This window comes from Talpa europaea (assembly GCF_964194135.1).
Source record: "Talpa europaea genome assembly, chromosome: 2".
NCBI classification, from domain to species: Eukaryota; Metazoa; Chordata; class Mammalia; order Eulipotyphla; family Talpidae; genus Talpa; species Talpa europaea.
The window spans coordinates 14,495,396-14,518,817 of NC_140068.1; the positions used below are offsets into that span (position 1 = coordinate 14,495,396).

At 39.2% G+C, this 23,422-nt stretch overlaps 1 protein-coding gene across 2 annotated transcripts in view; it reads right to left on the reverse strand.

Moving 5' to 3' along the window:
- GRM1 (glutamate metabotropic receptor 1) overlaps positions 1 to 23,422 on the reverse strand; it is a gene marked incomplete at both ends in the record, with an annotated part of 363,299 nt that overhangs the window by 11,122 nt on the left and 328,755 nt on the right. Inside the window, 2 exons of one of the 2 annotated variants that reach the window (XM_084229061.1) lie at positions 480 to 540; positions 22,492 to 23,422. In XM_084229061.1, the coding sequence (XP_084085187.1) occupies positions 480 to 540; positions 22,492 to 23,422 (992 nt within the window). Of the gene's footprint in view, positions 1 to 479; positions 541 to 22,491 lie in introns of those variants that run through there. The other variant, XM_084229060.1, reaches the window with a different exon arrangement.

Sequence of the window (23,422 nt, forward strand, 5' to 3'; positions counted from 1 at the left end):
TGACATTATGGAATGCTTCCATAAGTTCAAGCTATGGCTTTTATTTGAACACAGACAGGACCATTTCAAACATTTGTGCAACAGCAAAAAGGCAAAATGAAAAGAAAAGAAAAGAAAGCTCTGTTTGCCAAGGAGAAGCTGACAAATTTGTGAAGGGGGGAAATTCACTTTGGAGCTTGTGAGTGGGAGTCACAAACAAAAGTGAATCTCCAGCATCAGAAAAAGTGTTGCATCTTGCAGTGAAACATAAAAAAGCCAAAAGACTAACCACTTGACAGTGTCCTTTTAAGAACGATGGACAATCAAATTAAGGCATTCGTGCAAACCATGGCACGTCAATGGTTCCTCATTCTGGATGGCATGCACCACATCTGTTTCCATGTTAGAAAGTGGAAAAACCCAGGAGAGAGAAAGCAAGGGGCAAAGCACTACATTTTCCATGCAGCTTCTCTTACACATTCACTGCAGTGTGGGGGTTTTCAAAGCTGCACATGTGCCGACGGACATTGGCTGGTGGGCGAGAATTCTGGCTGCCTCTTCCTGAAGATTGAAAAGAAAAAGACACCCAGTGAGTGGTTATACATGTGTACAGAAATGGCGGTCACACCGCTCGGCGGTGCCTGGACCTGGGCAGGGTCTGGCCTTTCTCCTGAGCCTTCCTCCAAGTCGTCTCCGCCTTTGTGACCCGTGTCTTCCTTGCCCTGCCTGGTGGCTTCCTCCTGCCAGGCTCATTTCTGAAAGCCACGTCAGTGGAGTGCATTCTTTCCTTTACCTTGAGGGACCATCTCTGTCCAAGTGGCAGATGCTTTGTCTGCTCGGTGTGTGTGCCTGTCCCAAGTTAGCTCCTTCGCTCCACTCTTGACACAGCCCTGTGATCCTTGAGGCAGTGGATGCCACCTCCACTCACACTGATGGAGGCTGGATATTGAAATTCCCACCCACCACCCATCTTAAAGAAGTTCACAGATTTCTATCTGTGATGTGACTTCTAGTTGCACTAAAAATTTTCCTCCAGATTATGTATAATAAAGCATTGCTGTCACTTCATATAAAGTCATGCTTATATCTTGGCCCTCGCAAGATGGTAGAGAGAATGGGAGTGATAAGAACACCTTCCAGCCCAGCCTACCCCTGTAGAGAATGGATCGTCTGCCTCAACAGGAGAATGCCACCTCATTCCCTGGTTGGTCTTCTCCAGCCCAGAGGGTGATAGGGTACAGGGAGAAGAGCTCTGACGGCACATGACAGGGCTAATGGGGCAGGCATGAGCAACTGGCCTGTCCATCATGTATTGGAATGAGGATCAGTGGATTTCCCATGAGTTAAGCAGCACTTTAGAAGCTGGTGGGATAAAATTGTCTTTCTGTCACTCCACAGGAGAGGACTGCCTGACACAGAGAGAATTTAGGAACAAGATGCTAAAGGGGACCAGTGAGCAGGTGTGAGAGTATGGATGAGGTAGGTTGAATGGGGTGGGGAATCTTCCATGTCAGGAAACACTGCAATAATAGTCCCCTGGAGAGCGCCCTAGACACTCACCACTGTTCTCTAGGAATCAACACTGGACTGCTACCCCAAGATGCTGGTGTCAATTATCCAGTGTTAACCAGAAGAGGATCATAACTGCTCCAGGCAAGTCAAAGACCTTTTTCATATCTCCTTGCTCTCTATTTCCCATAAAAGCAGGCAAAGGAGTGAAAACTCACAAGAGGGAGGAGGAAGAGGAATTACAGGATGCAGTCTATGTCCTTTCTCATACCAAGTCTTTCAGACAGAAGCCAGAAGCAGGGAAGAGAAATTGAGTTTCAATTTGAAACAAGAATACACTGCCGGGCCTCCCTGGTGGCACAAAGGGTTAAGCACTGCACTGTGAAGCAATCCACAGCCTCTGCAGCATGAGTTCGAGCCCTGGCCAGCCAGGGAGCAACCCACATGGTGAGGCAGACCTCTCCTGTCTCACCCACTGCACCCCTCAGCAGTGTACTTTGGTCAATCTGCTGTTCTGGTCCCCACTCTGCCTCTGGTGAATCCTTTCACCCCCCGCATCTCTCGCCTGTACCCCAGCTCTTGTATGCATAAATAAATAAATCTTTAAAAAAATACACTGTCATAGCTTTTGAAACCTGAAAGCAAGGAATCTAATCTGAATGTATATGATAGGAAAAGATTTTCCATTTTACAGTTGAAGATAGGAGAGAAAATAATAAAATTGATCAATATGTATATTTCTACCAAATTTGGGCTATTCAGTAAGTCATTTCAAAATGTATGCTCTACCCAGAACAATTTATAATCTTGACCTAGACATAAGAACTCAAAAGACCTTTCTGTATCTTCATCATTCCTGCAATAATCCATTTATTTAAGAAAATTAGACAAAGAGACAATGTTTGCTATTGAGCTTGCTAAAATAGTACGTTCTTGACATTCAATATGCCCACTTGAAATTACACAAGTCTTGAAAATATTAGTGAGTAGAAGACCAGGAACAAAAGTACGATGTTTGGATATGTTAATGAAGTTAGTAGGAAAAAGCATTTGACCTGTATAATACTATTAGACTGATTGCATTTATCATGAAGAAGGCAGAAATACTCAAAACACTTGGCTTTATCTTGTAACAGCCTGCACTCTAGAATCTTTAATTCTGCCTTTAGAGACTGCATGTGGCCTGGACTGGTGAACCCAGGGTCAGGATCCTGGAAGGGTTTGCTTTCATGATACTGAGACCAATACAGACACACGTCCCACACCCCCTCACCCAGAAGCGGTCATCCTCTTGAAATCTATAGTTTTCTCTCTTCATTTACATTTTGTGATGTTCGATGGGGAAAAGGAGCACTCACTGGGGGCTTGGAGCCTCAGTTCACCTTGGACCTGCTTCCTGCCTTCTCTGGACAGGTATTCAGGTTCTCGCTGTTCTTGGCCCCCAGATCCTGAGCCCACCAGGTCTTCCACTGCCCACCTTTATCCTTGATTGAGAATAAAGGTGGGCAGTGAAAGACTGAGAACGTTCTCTCCAGCCTAAGCTCAGAGGAAGATGGGTACATACTTCAAGTTGCATCTCTAGGCAGTGAGTGACGATCCTGTCTCTTCCCTGGCCTGGCAGGGTCACTGACCTGGATGGGTAAAGACAGCGTGACAGGACCAGTTTCTAACCAGGCAGCCTGCTTTAGGTAGAGTTGCAGAATCCCTGTCGTGGGCCTGCAGGGCTCTGCACTTGCCCTGCCCAGCACGGCAGCAGGGCATTACATTGTGAATGAAAAACACCATGGCAGATGGAAAGAGGCCTCAGAAGAAGGAGAAAGGCTTTATATTTTATTACTTTAACACTTTTCCTTTTGTGTTTCCAACCAGGGGTCTCATGTTTTCATGTTGCACTGGACCATGCAAGTGATGCTGGGATGTTGGATACAAACTACTGTGAGGAGACTTCACAGCCAAGATTTGCTGTGCCGCCATTAGCATAGCAGGCCATGTGCAGCAGTGAGCCTGGGCACTTGTTGTCCCACAGGACGGGGCCCTGAGCTCTGCAGCTCAGTTACTGGCAGGGAACTGTTACTGCAGTTAATGCACAGACCTGTGGTTCCTTTGGGGGCTTTCAGGCATATCGATAACCAAGATTCACATAAGAACTCTAAGCAACCCCAGAGTCACCTTAATTTCCTATTGATTAAAAGCAGTTGAAAACATCACAGTATCTTCTTCATGCCGGCATTTCTTTAGTCTCTGAATTTTTCTTGGTGTCGACGTGAAATGCAGAGGAGCGCTGCACACAGACCTACTATTGTGAAAGCAATGGTTTATCAAAGGTTACAGGCCAAGCTTTGAAAAATCTGATGCCAGAGTGGCCAATTGCATAAAAACAGTGAGGACTTCAGAGTATTTTTAGCTACTGTAAAACCATTTATTACTAGAGTAGAGTCTACTCTGGCAAACTAGAGTGGAAGCTTGGAGGGAAAATGTAGCATATGGGGGGTTGTCAAATATAAATCCCAAATCTGTGCTTGCATCTTTTGGCAGATTCTGTGGATTTAAAGAAACCCCGTAAGTTTAGTAGAATGACTCCTTTTCAATTTCTTCTGAAAATGAAAAGTTTGTTTCTTCTCTTTTCTTCACCTCTTCCCTCCCTTCTTTTACAAAGACTCACTGCATGTTTTAAGCTCACAGACTGTGCATAACTGTTCCCACCTATTCTTACTGTCCAAATAATCTCTTTGTATGAAAGACTCGCTTTTTGGGTGTACTTAGTCCCACATGACTTTGTTCTAATGTGTTATTTTCTTTACAACAGTTTTGATGCTAAGAATTATTTTTACATGAACTCAGGAAGTTGTTAAAGACAAGTTTTACTCATCATAGTGTAGCAATAAGATTGCTGGGCAAGGAGTCAGGAGACTAGGTTCTCTCCAAGTGACTGTTGCTCAGTTTTTCTTCCATAAAGAAAGATTATTCAAATAGCACCTGGGAGAAAACTTCCAAATAACAAACTTCAATCCCTGCTTAAGCCATCACTATTAATACCCTTCCTCTAAAAGATGGAAGAACAAAGACACACACAAACGAACCAGATATTTGAAATCTTAGTGTGCATATAGGTTAGACTAATTCATAGATCTCAAACTTCAGTTTACTCATGGATTTTGATCTCTTTCCTTATTCAAGAATTTTAATAACTTCTAGTAGAAAATAAGCTAAATTCTATTTTCTTTCCAGATTTTATTAATATTTTTTGCATATGCAACATAATGACCAGGAGTGTATGTGTCAGGAGCAGGTAAAGGTGAGGTACGCAATCAGGTTAACTCTCTATCTGCATGCATGTCTATGGTTGGTTTGAAGGTGAGTCTACTTTTAGCAGAGATAAAATGGGCTATAGAATTCCAGATGGTCAGCTCACCATGGAAATAATAATGTGGCAGCTGTCCAAAGTAATCATAGAGAATGACAGTACTACTCAAGACCATTTTAGCCGAGTATGGAGTATGGTGTTTTTTGTTTTTGTGTTTCTTTGGTTACAGATACCTACATCATGCCTCTGATTGCTTTTCAAAGTCTACTGTATTTTTCTTCCTAGTCTCTGAATTTAAATATTTATTCTCATGATCAGAGTGCAGAAGGGAGCCCTGGGTGGGTAGGCCCTTTGTAAATACTAATTTCTTCCACTCTTCCTTTTAACACACGCACATCTAACATAATATATCTAAACTCTTTATAAACACTCAGAATGCAGTTTTTCCATATCAGTACAAAATATTGTTCTATTAAAATATTCTTGTTTATAAAGATTCCTATGTTATTAAGGGACTATAGAGAATGCTTTAATAAAATTCAATTTAATCATCTCCTATTTGTAAAATGTTGATATTCTGCCTTATCAAAGTCCACTTCCTTTCTAAAACATTAAGAATATATTTGAAGTCTTCTTTATTTTATTCTTAATATTAATCCTTTTTTACAAGAGAAAATCTGGTGTGTGTCAGCACTTGGCATTTTAATAGTTTTACAACATGTATATTTATATGTGGTAAATAATATATGGTACTGTTTAGCACATATTAGATTTTATATACAATGCATAATATGACATTTCCAATCAGAATTTTTTTCCTTTTTGCACAGAATTATGTTAATAGGTATAGCTCTAGTTCACTCAATTAAACTAAACTGAATAAATTATCACACTATAAAAAAATCAATTTTTCCTCCTGATGGTCATTCAGATTGTTTTTTCATTTTACTATTTTATGAAATGCTGCTATAAGCAGGTTTGATTATGTCTCCTTGAACACATCTAGGAGAGTTTTTCTATGGATGAACCTAGAAGAACTGGACAACTGTTCTGTATGCCTATTCATTTGGCTGTGTTTGCTAAAGTTCTTGACAATTAACACTGTGATAGGGAATTCTTAATATTTTTTTCAATTTTTGTCTATACTTTTAAAATTTTAAGAGTAATTTTAAAATGCAAAATGAACTCCACACTCCTATTACTGAGCTTCAATAATAACATGTGAATCTTGTTTCATCTCCTGTGTCATCTCTTGTTTCATTTTAGAGAAAAATCTAAAACATTGGCTTTCCATCCATAAATAATTCACACACACACACAGACACACACACGATACATAGATACACCTTTTTAAAATGAGAAGGAAAAAATCACATCTATAACACATTAATATCAATTCCTTAATATAACCAAATATTCAGTATTTCATTTTCTCTGATCATTTATTTTTCTTTTATATTTGATTTTTAAATCAATAGCCAAACAATATCTGCATGTTGCATTTTGCTAATGAGACTTTTAAGCCTTTTTCTATCTATGGCTATTCCCTTCTTTTTGCTTGCTATTTGTTTGTTGAAGAAGCAACAATTATTTCCCATATTATGGATTTTACTGATTGGGTTCCTGTGGTGTTATTTGATATATTTCTCTCACCCATGGTCCCTATGAATTGATAGCTATAAAGGTTTGGTCAGTTCAGGCTGGTTGTATGTGGAAACAGTTTATAGGAGGGGGTATTTTTGTGCTATAACCCTGGGAAGCACATAAATTTGTTGCCTACTGGTCACATTAAGATTGATGAGGACTGGGTTCAGGTGCTATCAGTCTGATACATGTTATAAAAGTCCCCATAAGGTTTTCTTCTAGTGATTTCAGCAGTCATTGATGATCATGATGTAGATCAATTATTTCATTACAAACCCACAAAATGGTAATATTATAATTCCATCATTCCATCTGCCAACTAGTTTTCTTTTCAAAAGAAAACCTTCCCCTCATCGGCTATTTAAATCCTCTGAGGTAGAATTCAAGCATAAAATGCAAGTCAAACAGATGAATCCTTCCCTTGACTTGCCAACATTCAGAATAAGGATTTAGTTTTACAGCATTCTTCAAAAGTGATCCATGGGTCACCTGTGGGTCTGTTTCTATTGTCTAATTGCTCCCCTTGGATTTTGGTTATGTTGTCCTAACTGTGGCATGCTAGGAATATTTTATGTCAGGTAAGGCTTTGTATATGCAAAAGGTAATATTCTGTAGTCTCTTGATGGTCTTATCTCACCAGAGTTGCTTCACCATTTTCTCTGGTAATTGCTTCACAGATCTACTTAGCCAATCAGGAGATAAGTGGAGTTGAGTAATTTGCACTTTTCATAGCAAGCAGCAGTGGGGTGGGGGGGGCACATGCCCTCAGCACGTGTGGGAACATGTGGCCCCACCCCATGCCTTCAGCATCAAGAGACTGTGGGAGATTCTGTCCTGCTTTTCAAAGGTTTGAAGTTCATATTTTGGCCTCCTATGACAATCAACTTCAGCATCAGGCAAATGTCTTGATGGGGAATCTTGTTCATGCATATAGTTGAGTGCCTTTGTGCCTCCAATATTGTCAGTCCAGCCTCTTCCGTTTGCTAGTGTTCCCAGTTTTCTCCATAGGCATGCCTCCTTAGCATTGAAAGATGAAAATTAACTCTGTAAGTCATAGGTATTTAGCTATCTTTTAACTGCCCAGCCCATTCAACTGCAGACATCAGAATATGTTTTGAGGGAGGAGGGCATATGTTGAAACTGTTACAAGGAAAACCTTGATATAAAACGGGGTGGCCTGGCTGTGTGTCCTCACCCGCGCCCTTAAAGGGGACTTATTAATGTTAAACTGCAGACATATACAAAAGGTTGATAAAAAGTTTATTTACAAGGGAAGGAGAACTGGAAAACAAATAACTCAGGGAGAAAAAGAGGGAGATAAGTTTGTAAATGCGTCCTACCCATTCCGCTGACCTGGAATCCCAATGACCCGCAGAGCTGGCAAAAAAACAGCATGCTGCATGGCCAAGAGAGCTACCCCTTGCCACGTGGCCGATTAAATACTCAAACCGAAAGCTTAGTTGCTTAACTCCGCTCTCAGGTCCTTGCAACCTTCCCTTTGGTGATCACGGGATTTGTAGTTCCCAGTGTTGTGGGGGTGGAGTCCACAAAGCCTGTATGGAGTTTGCTCAGGACATCCTTTCCCCCTAACAAAACTTCTCTTGGCTTTCATTTTATCCCTCCAGCCTCATGTGGCCTTCTCTGTTCCCTCCATCCACTCTCTGTTGGGGCCAAGCTGGGCCCTCAGATTCCAGCCACTTCCAGGATTGCAGATGACGCCAGGGGAAAGCAGCTACGGGGCATCGGTTCACTTCCCAGTTCTCTCCCTGAAATTTTAGTCTCACTAGTCCTCATTGCTCCAGCAACTCCCCGATCCTGCGAAAAGGTAGTTTTCATGTGTCATATTGCTGTCCACTTATTCTTGTTGGGAACTGTTTCTGCTGCCATCAATTCCATTCTACCAAGCAGCAAAGTTCTCACTGATTTCTTAAATTTTGTCAAACTGATGGCTGGGATATGGTGTTTTAATGTTTTTTTTTTTTTCTTTCCAGTTCTCTTTCTCTGTTCATAATGTTCCCTGAACCCAAAGAATTCTTTTTTTTTTTCCACAGAAGTTTGCATACATCTCCTTCAATGTTCCAAGATGTTCATCAAGTTCTTTACCTCACTACAAGATGTATTGCACTCTGCTTCTCAGCGGTGTGCCTTTTCATTTCCTGTTATATAAGTTGTTGATGCTAATTCTCACCTCCTACAGTAGAGGCCACAGTTTCCAGAGGCAGGGTCCATGCCAGATCTACCCTTGTGTGCACCTTTGATCCCCTCTTACCTTCCCTGATCTTTAAAAAATAACAGGACACCATATAATTTCACATGCAAACTATTTTAAAGAATGAAGAAAATGACCTTAAAAATTGTATCACAATATAAGACATAAGCTGGGAATATCCTAGCCCTGAAATTCTCTACTACTTTGCAGGAATATCAAAACACCTTACTTGAATTACTAATTTCTAATTAATTATAATATCAATATCAAAATCTCTAATGAAAGCTAAGCTTTTAAAAAACAGTAAAAATAATAGTAAATTTAAAATTAAAAAAATCACTAAAAATAATGTATGTATTTTTGGGTAAGTGTGCAAAAACTAGAATATATAAAAAAATCTTAATGGTGGCTTTTTCCTCTATGTAGTAGCAGAATTGTGCATAATTTTTATTGCCTGCTTTGTGCTGCCTTATGTTTTCCTAATTGCCCACAGAAAATACTTATTACCTTTTTAATGATGAAAAAAATTAAAAATAATTATTATTATAAAATAAAATTTATCATAACAAAGCTTTTAGCTTTATGGAGTTATATGGTAACTGTGAATATATTTTCCTTTGTTGAAAAGCAATTAAATTAAAAATTCTAAAAATAAGTATTAAAAAATATAAGGAGCTACTAAGGGGAATTTGGAAATTCAGAACTAATATTTTAATTCAGTAAATCAGTCCTAAAGTCTTTGTTTCAGAACTGTATAGCAGAATTTGATTTTGATGTTGCAAATAACTGCTTTATTATACATATTTTTGTTTATTCTCACATAGGCATCTTTATAGATAAAAGTCAAAGCTCAAAAATCAGCAAAAAATAAATTATGTTATCATGCTATGTTTCCAGAGAAAGTTTTGGTCACAAACTTCCACGGAGAGTCTTTTTATTATTACTTTGTCATGTCACAGAGGGGAGAAAAACAATAAAAAGAGCCAAGTCGTAAAAGCTTCACTCAGGATGTGGTGAGCCATGAGCCATTTCTTCACCACATGTAAAGAATAGCTGGAGAGATATTCTAGTACTAACTGTAAAAGTCAAAAGGATAAAGTTCTAGAAAAGGTATGTTTTGAGTCCTGGCAGAAGGCAAAGATTTACTGACTAAAACTAGAAAGCACTAACCATGAAAAAATGAGAAATAAGATTTCATCAGCATTAAAAATGTCTACTTATTAAAAGATTCCATTAAGAAAATGAAACAATGAATCAGTCTGAGAAAAAAATATTTACAATACATATGATATAAAATTCATATCCAGATTATAAAAAGAAGTTCTATGAATGGAGAGTAAAACACAAATGACCAAATGAGATAGATGAAAAATTAGATAGCCATTTCACAAGAGGGCATTGTGATGGAAATGGGTACATGGAAACACTTCCAAGATCATTAATCATCATGCAAATGCAAATTAAAACAATAATTAAATACTAGCACATGTGCATTAGGATGACTAAAATGTAAAAGACTGTTAACACCAAATGAATCTTATACCTTCTTAGCAGGAAGGTAAAAGGGCAAAGTCATTCTTGCAATGTTTGACTAATCATCCAGACTAATCATCCAGAAAGTCCACTCCTAGGTATATAGGAGTAGGAATAGTATGGAATGGCTACATACTTATATGACCTATTTTTTTAAACTTTTAAAAGTGAGGGATATGAAGATGGTATCAAATATCTGCTCTAACTCTACTCAGTAATTAATTGGTAATAGCAGTAAAGTCATTCTAAAACATTTGCAAGGCTCTTGTGGAAAAACATTCATAAAGCCCCCTGAGATATTTGGATTCTATCATTTCCATTTTCTTGGGAAGCAGGATTCTTGTGGAATAAAAAATACGTATGTACTGCATGAGCTATCTATGAACTTCTGGATAGAATGGCTGAGACCAGATATGTCAGGTTGTCCATAAGACACTGATGCTGGGTCTCCCTGGTGACGCAAGGGGTTAAGCACAGCACTATGAAACAATCTGTAGCCTCTGCAGCATGAGTTCGATCCCCGGCCAGCAAGGGAGCAACCCACATGGCGCAGCAGACCTCTCCTGCCTCACCCGCTGCTCCCCTCAGCAGTGTATTTCAGTCAGTCTGCCTGTTCTGATCCCCACTCTGTCTCTCGTGGATCCTCTCACCCCCCACACCTCTGGCCTGTACCCCAGCTCTTGTATGCATAAATAAATAAATCTTTAAAAAAAAGACACTGATGCTAAGATGCTTCGTAAAACCTTCCAAGGAGAAGGGCAAAGGGACACACATGGTGAGCTCCTAGGGCATGATCCCAAGGAAGTGTCTTCCCAGGGACCAGCCAGAATCTGCCTCCACCTTGGCATCATCTTCCCCCCACACACTACCCAAGTAAATATGAGGGCTGAATTTTGTCTACCTCATAAGAATGATCTACCATTCAGGATAAAACTTAACTAAACAAGTTCATGTAATAACATGGTTATATACCAGCATTTCCATTAAATTTGCAATGGGAAATGGTATACAGGTTTTATAATAACAAAATGTATGCAGATAGACCTGGAAATAAAAGAAGATAGTCGTTGATGGATGCTTGTTCACAGGGAGTTAGTAAAAGGGGTGGAAGGTTGCAAGGTTCAATGTTTCATGGCATTAAGCTAAGTGTCAGTTTCATCGTTTTAGGCCTAGGAATCACTTTGTCATTTGGACTTACATTTTCAAAGGACCCATGAGTCACTAATCTTCACATGAGAGAGCTCTACGGCCATTTCTCATGTTTGTTTCAGCCACTGCTCAACTCTGCATTTGTGCCTGATCATTTTCCCCTTCTTACAGATCAATCATGTGTTAGATGTGTTAATGCATTCCATCTGGTAACAGCTCTAATTTTATAGACTGTAGAGCCAAACAACCCCGTGGTCAGTGCAACTTACTGTTTACTAGGTAGATGTCAAAATTTACTATATTTTTACCACATAAGCATTTCTGTGTCCATTTGTTTCATTTCGTACGGTCAAAACCTTAGCTCAAGTCACCAAAATCTCCTTGCAGCAGTTTCCCTGAGGACCCCCAGACTCCCCTTGCTCACCTAAGTATCCTCCACACTGAGCGAGGACTGTGCGTTCCAAAGCATACATCTCTCATAAAGGAGCACCCTTGCTTAGTAGCTGTCGTGGCTTTCCATGGTTCAGGGGATGAGATCCAGGCTCTGAAAGCTGCTCACCAGAACCTGCATGATCTGGTCTTAGTTGACTTTTCTGGTCTCTTCTCATCACAATGTTTCCTCTTTCTTAGCTCCCGGCATTTAGGAATTTCTTCATTTTCTTCAGCCACCAGGGATTTTTCTTGCTTGGAGGCACTACACTCTGATTTTCCTTCTTTTCCTAACTAACCCCCTTTCTCATTCTGAAGCGTGTGTTCTTAGCTTAAACCATACTTCTTCCTGGGAATGTCCCCAGCCTCCACGTATTGGCACTAGTCAGCTCCCTTTGAAAACACTACTGTAACACCTTCAATTTATCTTTACAAACATTTGCTGTAACTGTGGTCACTCAATGTCTGATTAGACTTGAACTTCCACAAAAGCAGCGGCTGAGTCTATTCTGTTCACCACTCTGTAAGCTGCACTTGGCCCACTGACCAGCACATATCAGGTGCTAGAAAATCACTTGTTGCATAACACAGGCGTCTCTTCCCAAATTCAGGTTTGTCTCAGGCCCTGAAACCATCCCACCCATCAGAACAGAAGTGACTTTAGATGAGAATCAACTCTGGAATAACTTTTAGCTTCAAACATTTGGAGCTAAACAAATATCATATATAGATCATATATATTTTATATAATATTTATGTGATATAAACATTACAGCAAATCACTGCTTGTCCCACTGAAATATTTTTTTTTTGCCCTAACATGATGTGTTCTGTCCTGTCTCCACAGCTCCTCACAACCTTCTTCCTTGAACAGTCTCTCTGTACCTTCCTCCACCTTACCCCGTTTCTGGTTGTTGCCAATAGGAGCCATTGTTTACGGCTCTTTTTAGACCATGCCCGACTCCAAGGTCTGTGCCAAAGTCCCTTCTGAACATGTTCCCTCTCCGCTGACTCAGAACTTCACCTGCATATTGTCATTTAGGTTTCTGAGGGGTTGGGGTTTCAATGTTCTGTGAGGTCCCAGACCACATAGTGTTTTTTCACCAGGAAATTGCCCATTTGTAAAAAGTAAGGCCTCCATGTTCTTTTACACAAAGCACTGAATGATGAAGATTTTCCTAAAATCCCTTGCAATCAGGCCCTGCCAGACTCCATGGTTAGGGACACTGGGCTGGCTGGGACAGATCTACCATCAACCCTTCTGCTCCCTTGCTCCTACCTCACCCCTGGGACAACTGTATGCCATCATTTCTTTTATTCTACTTTGATTATGTAAGTATTTATTTTTTATTTTGTTAATGCTTTTCCTACTCCTCAGCCCACATGCACCTAAGCCATAAGCAGTGCAAAATCTGACCAAATGGAAAGTGGTATTAACTGCCAGTGTCTGAGAGCACTCGCTAGATAACTACGTGTTATTAAGACTGGAAAATCAAGGAAAGGAATCTATTTCCTATTGTTATTGATTTTTTTTAAGCAGTTGTTTCTCAATATGTTTATAGCACCACTAGGGACTGGCCCTAATTTTGTTAGCAGCAGACACCTCATTTATCTTAAAGTTAATCTGTAGAGGGGTATTGTTAAATTGCCTTCAATTTTATAAGTGGTTTCCCTTACCTCTTTGAAATCAAAACAAATTATACATACATTTTTGGGTTAGTGATGTAATATTTACTGATTTTTCTTTTTCTATTAACCAATGTGAATAAGTTAGTATTATATTGTTAACCTATCTGTAACTTATGATGCATTTTAATTAATTCAGAAGTGATCTCCGGAGGGCCATCCTTCCTTTAAAAAGCAAAACACCCTCTCTCTTTTTCTCCATCCTGAGGCAATTCAGAAACACTTTGCAGTAGAATCACTTTAAGAGTAACAAAGACAAAGCCTGCTTTTAAATTTGGTTGATTCCTTTCCATGCCTAATAGCTTTCATTACCAAAGCTGTCAGAGCTGTGGCATTTTCTTTCCCTTCCTTTCACACATATACGGAATTTTTTATAATCACTCACATATTGCATAGATAGGTGATTAATTTTTGCTTGGCTCATCTCATCAACCACATGTATGCTTTATCAACCTTTCTCAGTATACAATATTGGGATTTAGAAGTGACTTATTCAGATAACAAAGGGGAATGGTGGGGTGTGGGATGGACATGGGTTACTCTGATGTCGACACCTGCAGGGCTTCTGCTCATGCCACCGTCATACCACTTTATTCGCAATCTGCCTCCTTGGTCCTACCCATGGGGGTCAGGCATGGTGGCCTCTGGAAGGGTTTTATATTATGTGACTCCATCCTTTGTCCATCATCTCAACTGGAATAGAACCTAAATCAAATTCACCAATCAGCTTTTTTATGTGTTAGCAGAGCCTTGTCAAGGGCTAAACATGGTCTCTTGGGAAGCTGGACCTATCCCAACATGTAAACATAGGAGCTGTAGGAGGGATGACCTTAGACTGACCATGAGCACCCAGGCAGCCTATGAGGAGATGATGAATGAGGCAGCCAGAGGATGACAGAGAGGCCTGGAGCCTTTCTCCCCAGGAGCTCTGTCCTCCCTGTGGCTCAGGAGTATTCCAAACTACATTACCATAAGGTACTTAATCTTAGCTTCCACATATGTTCTATGAGATACCCCACTTCCTTTGGCTAGGCTAGCTTAAGTTGGTTTCTATAATTGAAGAAACAGAGTTCTAATTAATGAGCCTATAAACTTTGTTCTCATGATCTGGAGCTTCCAAATCCATTGGTATTTTAATATTTTCTGTTGATATTTCTGTTCTCGAATGAGCTTTACAAACATGTTGTTCATACAGGCTACTTCTCTTTGGAGTAGGTAACACTTTCCACTGGACACTAGGGCTAACAGATGGAATGCAAAAATGACCTCATCTTTCTTTAGCTGTGGCCAAGCACAGACAGGTTGCCAAGCCATGTCAAACAGGGCGTCCTTCCTCACACACAGCTCACACTGAGTACCACTTGCCTGCCTCCGCTTCCAGAAGATGCACAATTCTCCCATCCTACTTACAGGTATAGGGCAGAGTTTCATGTTACCATATGAACTTCCATCTACCCACCTCTATTTCCATAAACTTACTGTCACTAGCTAAATACTGAGATGTGACCATGTGCAAGGCATGCTACTATAGTCTCTATATTTCCATTTAATCCTCCTAAACATTTAAGAGATAAGTGATATTATTATTATTACATTTTTTATCTGCAATGCAAGAAATTGAACAATTTACCCAAGGACTAGTAGCTTGCCAAAAAAACAAAAAAAAAAAAAAAATCAGACCTGAACTTAATAAACATCTGACTCAAATTTATGCAACCACATGAATCAAATTATACTGTTTCCTTTTATTTTACTCATTCCATTTTATTGCCGTGGTATCTTGTATCACTAAATTATAAGGAAGGTCCCATGTCTTATTCTTTTTTGTGAATGTCTTGAATGAATCAGTACATTACTGAGGTAACAGAAAGCTATTAGAATGATTTTAAAAATGATTTTACCCAGTAAACAATGATTTTAGCCCCATTTCTTCCTCTTATAAAAAATGACCTTGAGCTTTCCAAGACCCAGCTTCTTTATTTGCACAGTGTTTATTTGCACACTGCATCTACTACCCAGGACTATTATGGCTATTCATATGTGAATACTTCTGAATTCTGCTTAGAAACAATACATTACTAACATGGAGATAAAATATTAACTCTGAGAACCTGTTGTGTGCAGCCATACAAATTTATTTGAAAGAAAATAAAAGATGACCTCTCTCCAAAAGAAATTAAGTTCTCTTTGAAGTATGATCTGTGCCCCTTGGTCTCGGGATAGAAAATGCAAAGTTAGAGCATTAAAAGGAGCTATTTCCATGCTATTTTCAGAATGAGTACATTATTTACAAGAGGAAGAAAATAACAAAACAATGGTGGCTGAGCCTGATGGAGGTCAAGTTGAATCCAATTGAGCCCACCCTCCATTGTCCTAATGTCATCCCACCCGCCCGGCACTTAGGGCCATAGCTTGGGAAGGGGTGTCTCCCAGCACTGACTGCTCTTTTTATAGCTAAAGGAAGGGATCTTCTTCCTTCTCAACTGCATCTGATTCCAAATACACAAGAACCTACTTTATTCTACAAAGGATCTCTACTGTGAGCTTCAAACTCTCCAGCTCCACCAATAATTCCAGAAAAGCAAGACTTGCTTTCCAGAGTTTTCCTCATCTTTCCCTTGAATTGGGTTCCAGAGGTCTGACAGAATCAGTTATAAGGGCTGTTTTTTGGATTGTAATTAAAATTCCTGTAAGTTCCCAGCCTAATTTTTCATCCTTTTTTTAATGTCAAGCAATACACACTTAGCTAAGTGAGAACCGGCATCAACCACAACCAGCACACTCCTCAGAGTTGGGGTTATCTCGACCCAGTTGTCAGTTCTAATCAAAGGGTTTTATTGTAGTGGCATTGTTCTGGGTCAGTCTCTCCAGCAGGACATTTAAAATCTGTCTTTCATATTTTCGATTTTTATTTTTCTTTTGACTCCTTTCTGAGATATTACAAGCAAGCTTAAATTTCTCTTCTCTTACACACTCCTCCCTCTTGCCCAGTCTTCTAAAATGCTGCCTAAACGTCTTAATAAGTTCAATTTCAAACTCCTCAACCTATTGCAACATAAGATCTATTCAGATCACACCACTGAAACCACTCAAGGATAGCCATAGAGTTCTTCCATCCTTTGGGACCCCAAGTTCTGTCTTGAAACTTATAGATTGAATGTCTCATGCCCCTCGAATCATTTGTTGAAGTCCTAACCCCCAATACAATGGAATGAGGAGAAAGGGACGTTGGCAGGTAATACAGTTAGTTGATGAAGTCTTGAGGAGTCAATGTGGTTGGTGCTTTTATAAAAGGTGACAACAGACAGCTCTCCCCTCTTCCTGTCTGCTTCTCTCTCCTTCCCAACAGCTTGCACAGAAAAGAGGTTATATGCTCATACAGATAAAGACAGCAATCTGCTACCTAAGGGAAGAATTCTCACCAGAAATCAACCATGCTGGCAATCTGATCTTGGACTTCCAGCCTCCAGAACTGCGAGAAAATAAGCATCTGTTTAAGCCACCAAATCTGTGGGATTTCACTATGGCAACCCAAGTTGATTAAGATACAGTCTCCTCCTTGCTTTCCATGATACTGCATTCACCTGTTTCCCCCATTCTCTTTATTCCCTTTTGCTTATTGCTTCAGATTTTAGTTCTTTATCTTATCTCTTAAGTGTAAGTACTTTCAGAGGTTCCTCCTCCCACTTTTTCCTGTTTTCTATATCTTAACCATGCGCTGGGCCACTTTATTCTTACGTGACAACTGACTCTAAAGTCTATTGATTCAGAACCCAACACAGACCTTTCTCTTGAGCTCCTGATTGGAATTTCTAAAAGCCATTTGGATGCCTCTACTTGTATGTCTTTAAACATTTTTAAGTGACAAGTCTGAGACCCAACTCATCAACACTTTACTTGTATTCTTTTCCTATTTTTCTGGCAGATATATTTTCTACCAGGCTCATATCAGGAATAATATATATTCTTTTTTTTTTTCATTTCTTTTTCCCCCCCCCAAACTCTGTATTACAGTTCTAGAGAATCAAGCCCAGTCAACCTTTTCATATGCATACCTTGGGTTCAACTTCCACTTCACTACTCTAAAACTTTATTTTTATTTTATTTCCCCCCTTTTAAAATTGAGATAACACTGGTTTACAACACCGCATATAATTCAGAGATGTACGGTTATCTCCTGCAGGTGTTGCCACCACATCACATCCAATACAAAGACACCCATAGTCCTCCACCATAGTCCATTGTACCCTCTGATCTTTTCACTCTTTCTTCCTCTGGCAGCCTCAGCTCTACAGCCAGATTTCTAGGGTTTGTTATTGGTTTGGCTTTAACCAACCCTTTATTTGGATGACTGTAGCCTCTATTAACTGCTCTATCCTCAACCTAGTCCCATTAAGCTTACACACTGTTGTGAAGTATAAAGTTTTATTGCACCTGAAAACCTGACTGGTCTTTTTGGAACATTGATCATTATCTGTAATTTGTCCTTTTTCTGCATTTTTAAATTTACCCATCAGTACACTTCTCCATTTACCTCATTCAGATTTCTTATTATGACCTGAAAATGCATTAACATTTCTGAACTTCATTTACATTATTTTCTATATTGGAAATGGTCTCAGCATAGCACAGTTTCTCCCATTGAATAACATTCTTTAAGGTCAAGTTCAAATGCTACTTTTATTAAGAAATCTTTCTCTATCTTTCTACCAATACTACTCTATTACATATAATCTCTGTTCCTCGGGCACTCAAAATATAACACTGGTCCTCTAGTACGCTATCTAACACAGTTTATTTAGATATATTTTTGAGCATCTCCATTGCTCTATTTTAAGATTGGTGCAGCCAGTGCCTGCCTCACATATTTTTATCCTGAAAAATATCTAGCACTCATATCAAGTACCCTGCAATTGAAACAATGACTGATGGAGTAAATGAATGAAAGAACAGTGGATAGTAACAGAAATGTTACTATCAAATAGTAAAATTCTGTGGCAAGTACTTCAGTAAAATCTTCTGATACTTTAAAATTGAGTGAAGAATTATAATAATTTTTAAAGCCTTTTACTGTATGAAAAAAGAACATAATTTAAAAATGACAGTTTTTTCATTTATAAGCTAGAATAGCAGATAAGACCTTTCTATGAAAAAGTGTGTGTTATCTCTACTTGATTATGATGTCTGTAGCCTGTCTATCATATTTTTAGATTTCCTTTCATAACAAAGGAGGAAAGACAAATTAAATGCTTGCTCAGCTCATTGTGACTAATGCTGCAGGCTTATTTACTTCTACTTACAAACAAAAAGTGTCTCAACAGATCAAGAGGAAACTTTCTTCATAATTTTGTTTCATTTAGTATTTCACGTAGTTCTGACACTCAATAAAATGTATGTTTAAATGCTTAAGAAACACAGGAACATAAAAATACTCTCCTTACTTTGGAATCTATGTTTGAAAATTACTGCTATGCATAAATATAACACCCTTACTGTGATTGTAATTGTTTTTAGTTTTGCATGTGGTTATACATGCAAAAGGTTATAGGAATGTATTATCACATTTCAACTCCATGTGCCATCAAATTTTTTTGGCACTCATTGAGGTTATTTATCCTGAAAATAACTAAAAATGTTAGTTTGACATTTAGTCATTGATATAACATTTTTTTAAGGAAGCATGTCATTTACATAATATTTTAATTTTTCATTTGCATAATGTTAACTCATTTTTCTTAAAAATGTCTTTTTTTTGGATCTAGACAATTGCTTTGATCTAGACAATTTACTTATATATGGATATATATGGATTTCCATGTTTCTTCTATTGCCAAGAAAAATAATTTTACTAATATTTTTATAGTAGCTTAGGCATGAATATTCTCCCATTCAAATACATTAAATTAACAGCTAAAAAAGTCAGTGATGACAAAGATAGTTGTATCATTCCAGAGTAGAATTATGCTTAATAAGAATTTCTAACTACAAATAACTCAAGTAACCCAAACATCCAAGTTATTGCTTAACCTCCTAAAATACATTTCAGAAAACACAAAGCAAGCGCCCAAATTTTTGGTTGCTTAAGACACACTCGGCTGTGAATAAATTTTTAAAACGTTATAAATTTTTCAAAAACAGGTACACAACACCCTTCTTCCTGTGTATCTCAGAAACAGCCTGTGATAAGACTAGAGTCGGACCTGCAGCTCCTCAGAACAATATTCCATGAGATCAGTCAGTGGCAAGCTCGTCATTACAGCATCTGCTCTGGTTTATAGCTACATGCGCAGACCCTCGCTGAAATTCATCCAGGATGGCAACAGACCCCAGGATGGTAACTGACTGGAGTGTATGCTCTCCAGAGTTTGCAGACCTTGCTTCACTCAGCAAAACTCTTGCTAAGTTTTTGTTACTATAGAAATATTACCTTGTTTGTGGTTTTTAGAGGGAAACCAGGAAAAGACAAAACAAAACCACAAAGGTGAAAACATACAGAGTGAGATTACTGTTATATTTGAAAATTCCAGTCTGCTGAAGATGAACAAGGGAAGCAATAACAGAATAAATGGGAAAATAAATGAAGGGTGGTTTTCCACAGAAGTTGAGCTTCAAAAACCCTCTAGGGTCAGCTGTGTGGTACACCCTGGAGAAGTTCCAGATTGTACAAATAATAATGCATGCTATAATTATTAATTAGAAGTTTATTTCTTTACTATAATAATCTGATAGTGCTTGATAAATAACATCCTTAGTAGTTAAGCAATGAGTTAACTCGAGAAACTAGCACTTCCTGGGCAACCAATCCAGTTTAGACCAAGATGATTTTTCTTTTCAAAAGCATGATCCCAAATGAAATTAATTTCTACATTCATAAGAGTTAAGGGAATTTTCTCAGCTTAGAAAGAAAGCAGTTCCAGGTGTGAGAAGGTGGCTTCTATAGAAGTGCTAAGCATTGTTAAGCAATGTCAGCTTATCCCAGCAGCCAAAGCCAGTGCACTGCCCACTAGTCACTGCCTTTCCCCAACTGGTGCCCAGGCCTGTCTACACACAACATCAGAGGTTGCAAAAATGCATATTCCTGGATAAAAACACAACATATCTTGATCACATAAGTTCTCTCTTTTCATTAAATGTTTAAAATTCTGCTTTCGTTAAATGATTAACAGCTTTTAGAAATGACCACAGCCAACAATGATACCAATGTTTCTGAAGAACCATAATAAAAGCAGGAAAGTTACAGAAACATGGAGCTGGGTCATGGCAGGATGGAACTGGAATGGAACCTTTATAAAACCATATGGGTTGTGAAAAAGGAAAGCTCTTAGTCTGTACCAATATCCCATTTTAAAGAGTGTTTCCTCCCTTTTCACGTTGTTTCTGAACATTCCCTCCTTCTTAATGAAAATTGCTATGCCATTTCACATCTGGACTCTGTGGCCATGGTCTATTTTTTTCCTGTCTGGTGGAACTGTTGTTTTGCTTTTATGCTTGCTGATAATTCCTGCCAGCAGGCTGATACTAAGCAAGTGTTGGCTGGCATGAAAAGTCATGGCAGAGAAAAATAAGACTAAGTAACTTTTGTGATTAGCACCTTATGGAGGACTTGAAAATGATAGAGCAAGCAGTAGATATAAATTATTGACTTCATCCATAATGCTGGAAAAAATTAGGTATGTCATTTAAAATAATATTCTGTGGAATTTAAAATATTTTCCCATACTTTCCCTTAACAGATACTTAAATTAATTATACAATTTTAGTAAAATATGTCCAAGGTGCCACTTGGCAAGAAGTTATATAACCCAGAGGTTTATGTTTATAGATTTAATAATATATATCATGATGAGAAATGTATGTCATTTTAAGACCTAGGCAAAGAATGGCTAACTAAGTAGAATTACAGTTAAGAATCATAAGGTGGTTTCGTTTCCACACCTACAAAGTCAGGGAAAATAGATCCATTCCCCCATACCTTGCTGCCTTGTTCTGGTGGGTGGAACAACGTATATGCTACAATCATTACTATTAAAATTCTTCACTTTAGAAGGATATTTTCAAAAAGTAACATTAACACTGCTAAGAGAGAAATTGCTTAATTTTCGATAATTCAATTAACTTTAGAAATTGAAGCATCCAGGTCATTTTTCAAATTGTAAAGTTTATGTGAAATTTGTTAGAGAAAAAAGATCACACATGGCAATTTGAACATATGCCTCTATGCAAAAAGAGAGGAAGAAAATAGAAAAGAATTTATTACCCAAACTATTCCAAAGAATTACAGACTGAAAATAATCTGAACTTTGATGTTAAGACCGGCTCAAGTTTGGGCCTCATCATCATGATCTGGTTCCTTATTTCTTTTGGGTGCTTTATGACCAGAAAATCATGCTGATCATGACCTGCCGTAGACATGGTTCAGTTATTGGTAGCATTATGGAATCTCTTTATTACAAGCCTCATGAAAGGTCAATGGTAAGAGGGTCATGGCAACAGTTACTTAAGGAAACTTATTTGAGGACATACTTGGTTTTCATTTGCAATCAAAGAGCCAAATAGTTAAATATCTCCAGATGCTTCATTTCATTCTCCATCACACATTAGTATTGCTATGGTTCCAGAGTGATAAATCAGAAAGGAAATCAGAAACCACTGTCAACCACGGCTTCAGCTAGAAACTAGAGCTAGAGTCAGCCTCTCTGACCCAGATCTCAGAGATGTGTGATGCTGCCTGGAGGGAGGACCTACACCAAAGGCAACATATACTAGGACAGAAGCTACTGTTTTTAGTTTGGAATAAGAATACACTTAGCTGATTGTTGCTTCATGTTCCTTGTGTTTTCAAAGGAATGGAAACACAGACCTTTAGCACTACACTCCTACTGCAAAAAAAAAAAAAAAATCTGTGTGATTTGAAAGAAAGAAGTGATTAAGAATGAAAAAATATTGGGGAAGTGGAAGAAAAAGATTTAGACAATAGAAGGAAAGGGTGGGGGTAAGGGGAGAAGCGGGCTGGGAAGGAAAGAGGGAGAGACCAGGCCAGATAACTCACTTGGCGTTCCCTGCCCCGGGCTTCTTTCTCCGGAAGATGTTGAGGAAGGTGTTGGAGCGGCAGGGCAGCTTGCCATCGCCGACGTGCATGCGCACGACATCAGAGGTGGTGAAGGCACTGCGGACATTCCTCTCGGGCTTGGCAATGATGATGTACATCTTGGGCGTGAACATGCACCCCAGGGCCACCGTTACACTGAGGCTCACTGCAAAGCAGGTAGTGATGATCTTGTAGTTGCTCCCAAAGTAAATGGGCACAAAAGCCAGCCAGATGATGCAGGTGGTGTACATGGTGAAGGCGATGTATTTGGCCTCGTTGAAGTTAGCGGGCACATTGCGGGTCTTGAAGGCATAGTAGGTACAACTCATGATGAGGAGTCCATTGTAGCCCACGGGGGCCACCACGCCCAGGTTGCTGGTATTGCAGATAAGGTAGACCTCCTTGATACTTGGGTAGGACAGAATGGGCATGGGGGGCTCCATGATGATCAGCGTTACCACCAGGGTTAGCTGCACACTAATCAGAATGGAGGCAATGATCACCTGGGCCCAGGCGCTCATGAACCTGGGCTTCCGTGTACAGATCTTCTTCTTGCTGCCTGCCAGGATGCGTGCAATGCGGTTGGTTTTGGTCACCAAAGCAGAGTAGCACATGGCAGAGGAGAGGCCAACCAGGAGGCGCTGGAGGTAGCAGGATGTGGTGGTAGGTTTGGCAATGAGCGTGAAAGGGCACACATAACCAAGGAAGATGCCAGCTAGGATGATGTAGCAGAGCTCGCGGCTGGAGGACTTGACCACTGGGGTGTCTCGGTAAAGTACAAAGATGAGAGTGACAAACAAGGTGACAAGGATGCCCAGGCAGGAAAAGGCAATGGCTATGATGGATTCTATGTTGCTCCACTCGAGATAGCGAACAGGTATAGGTTCACAGC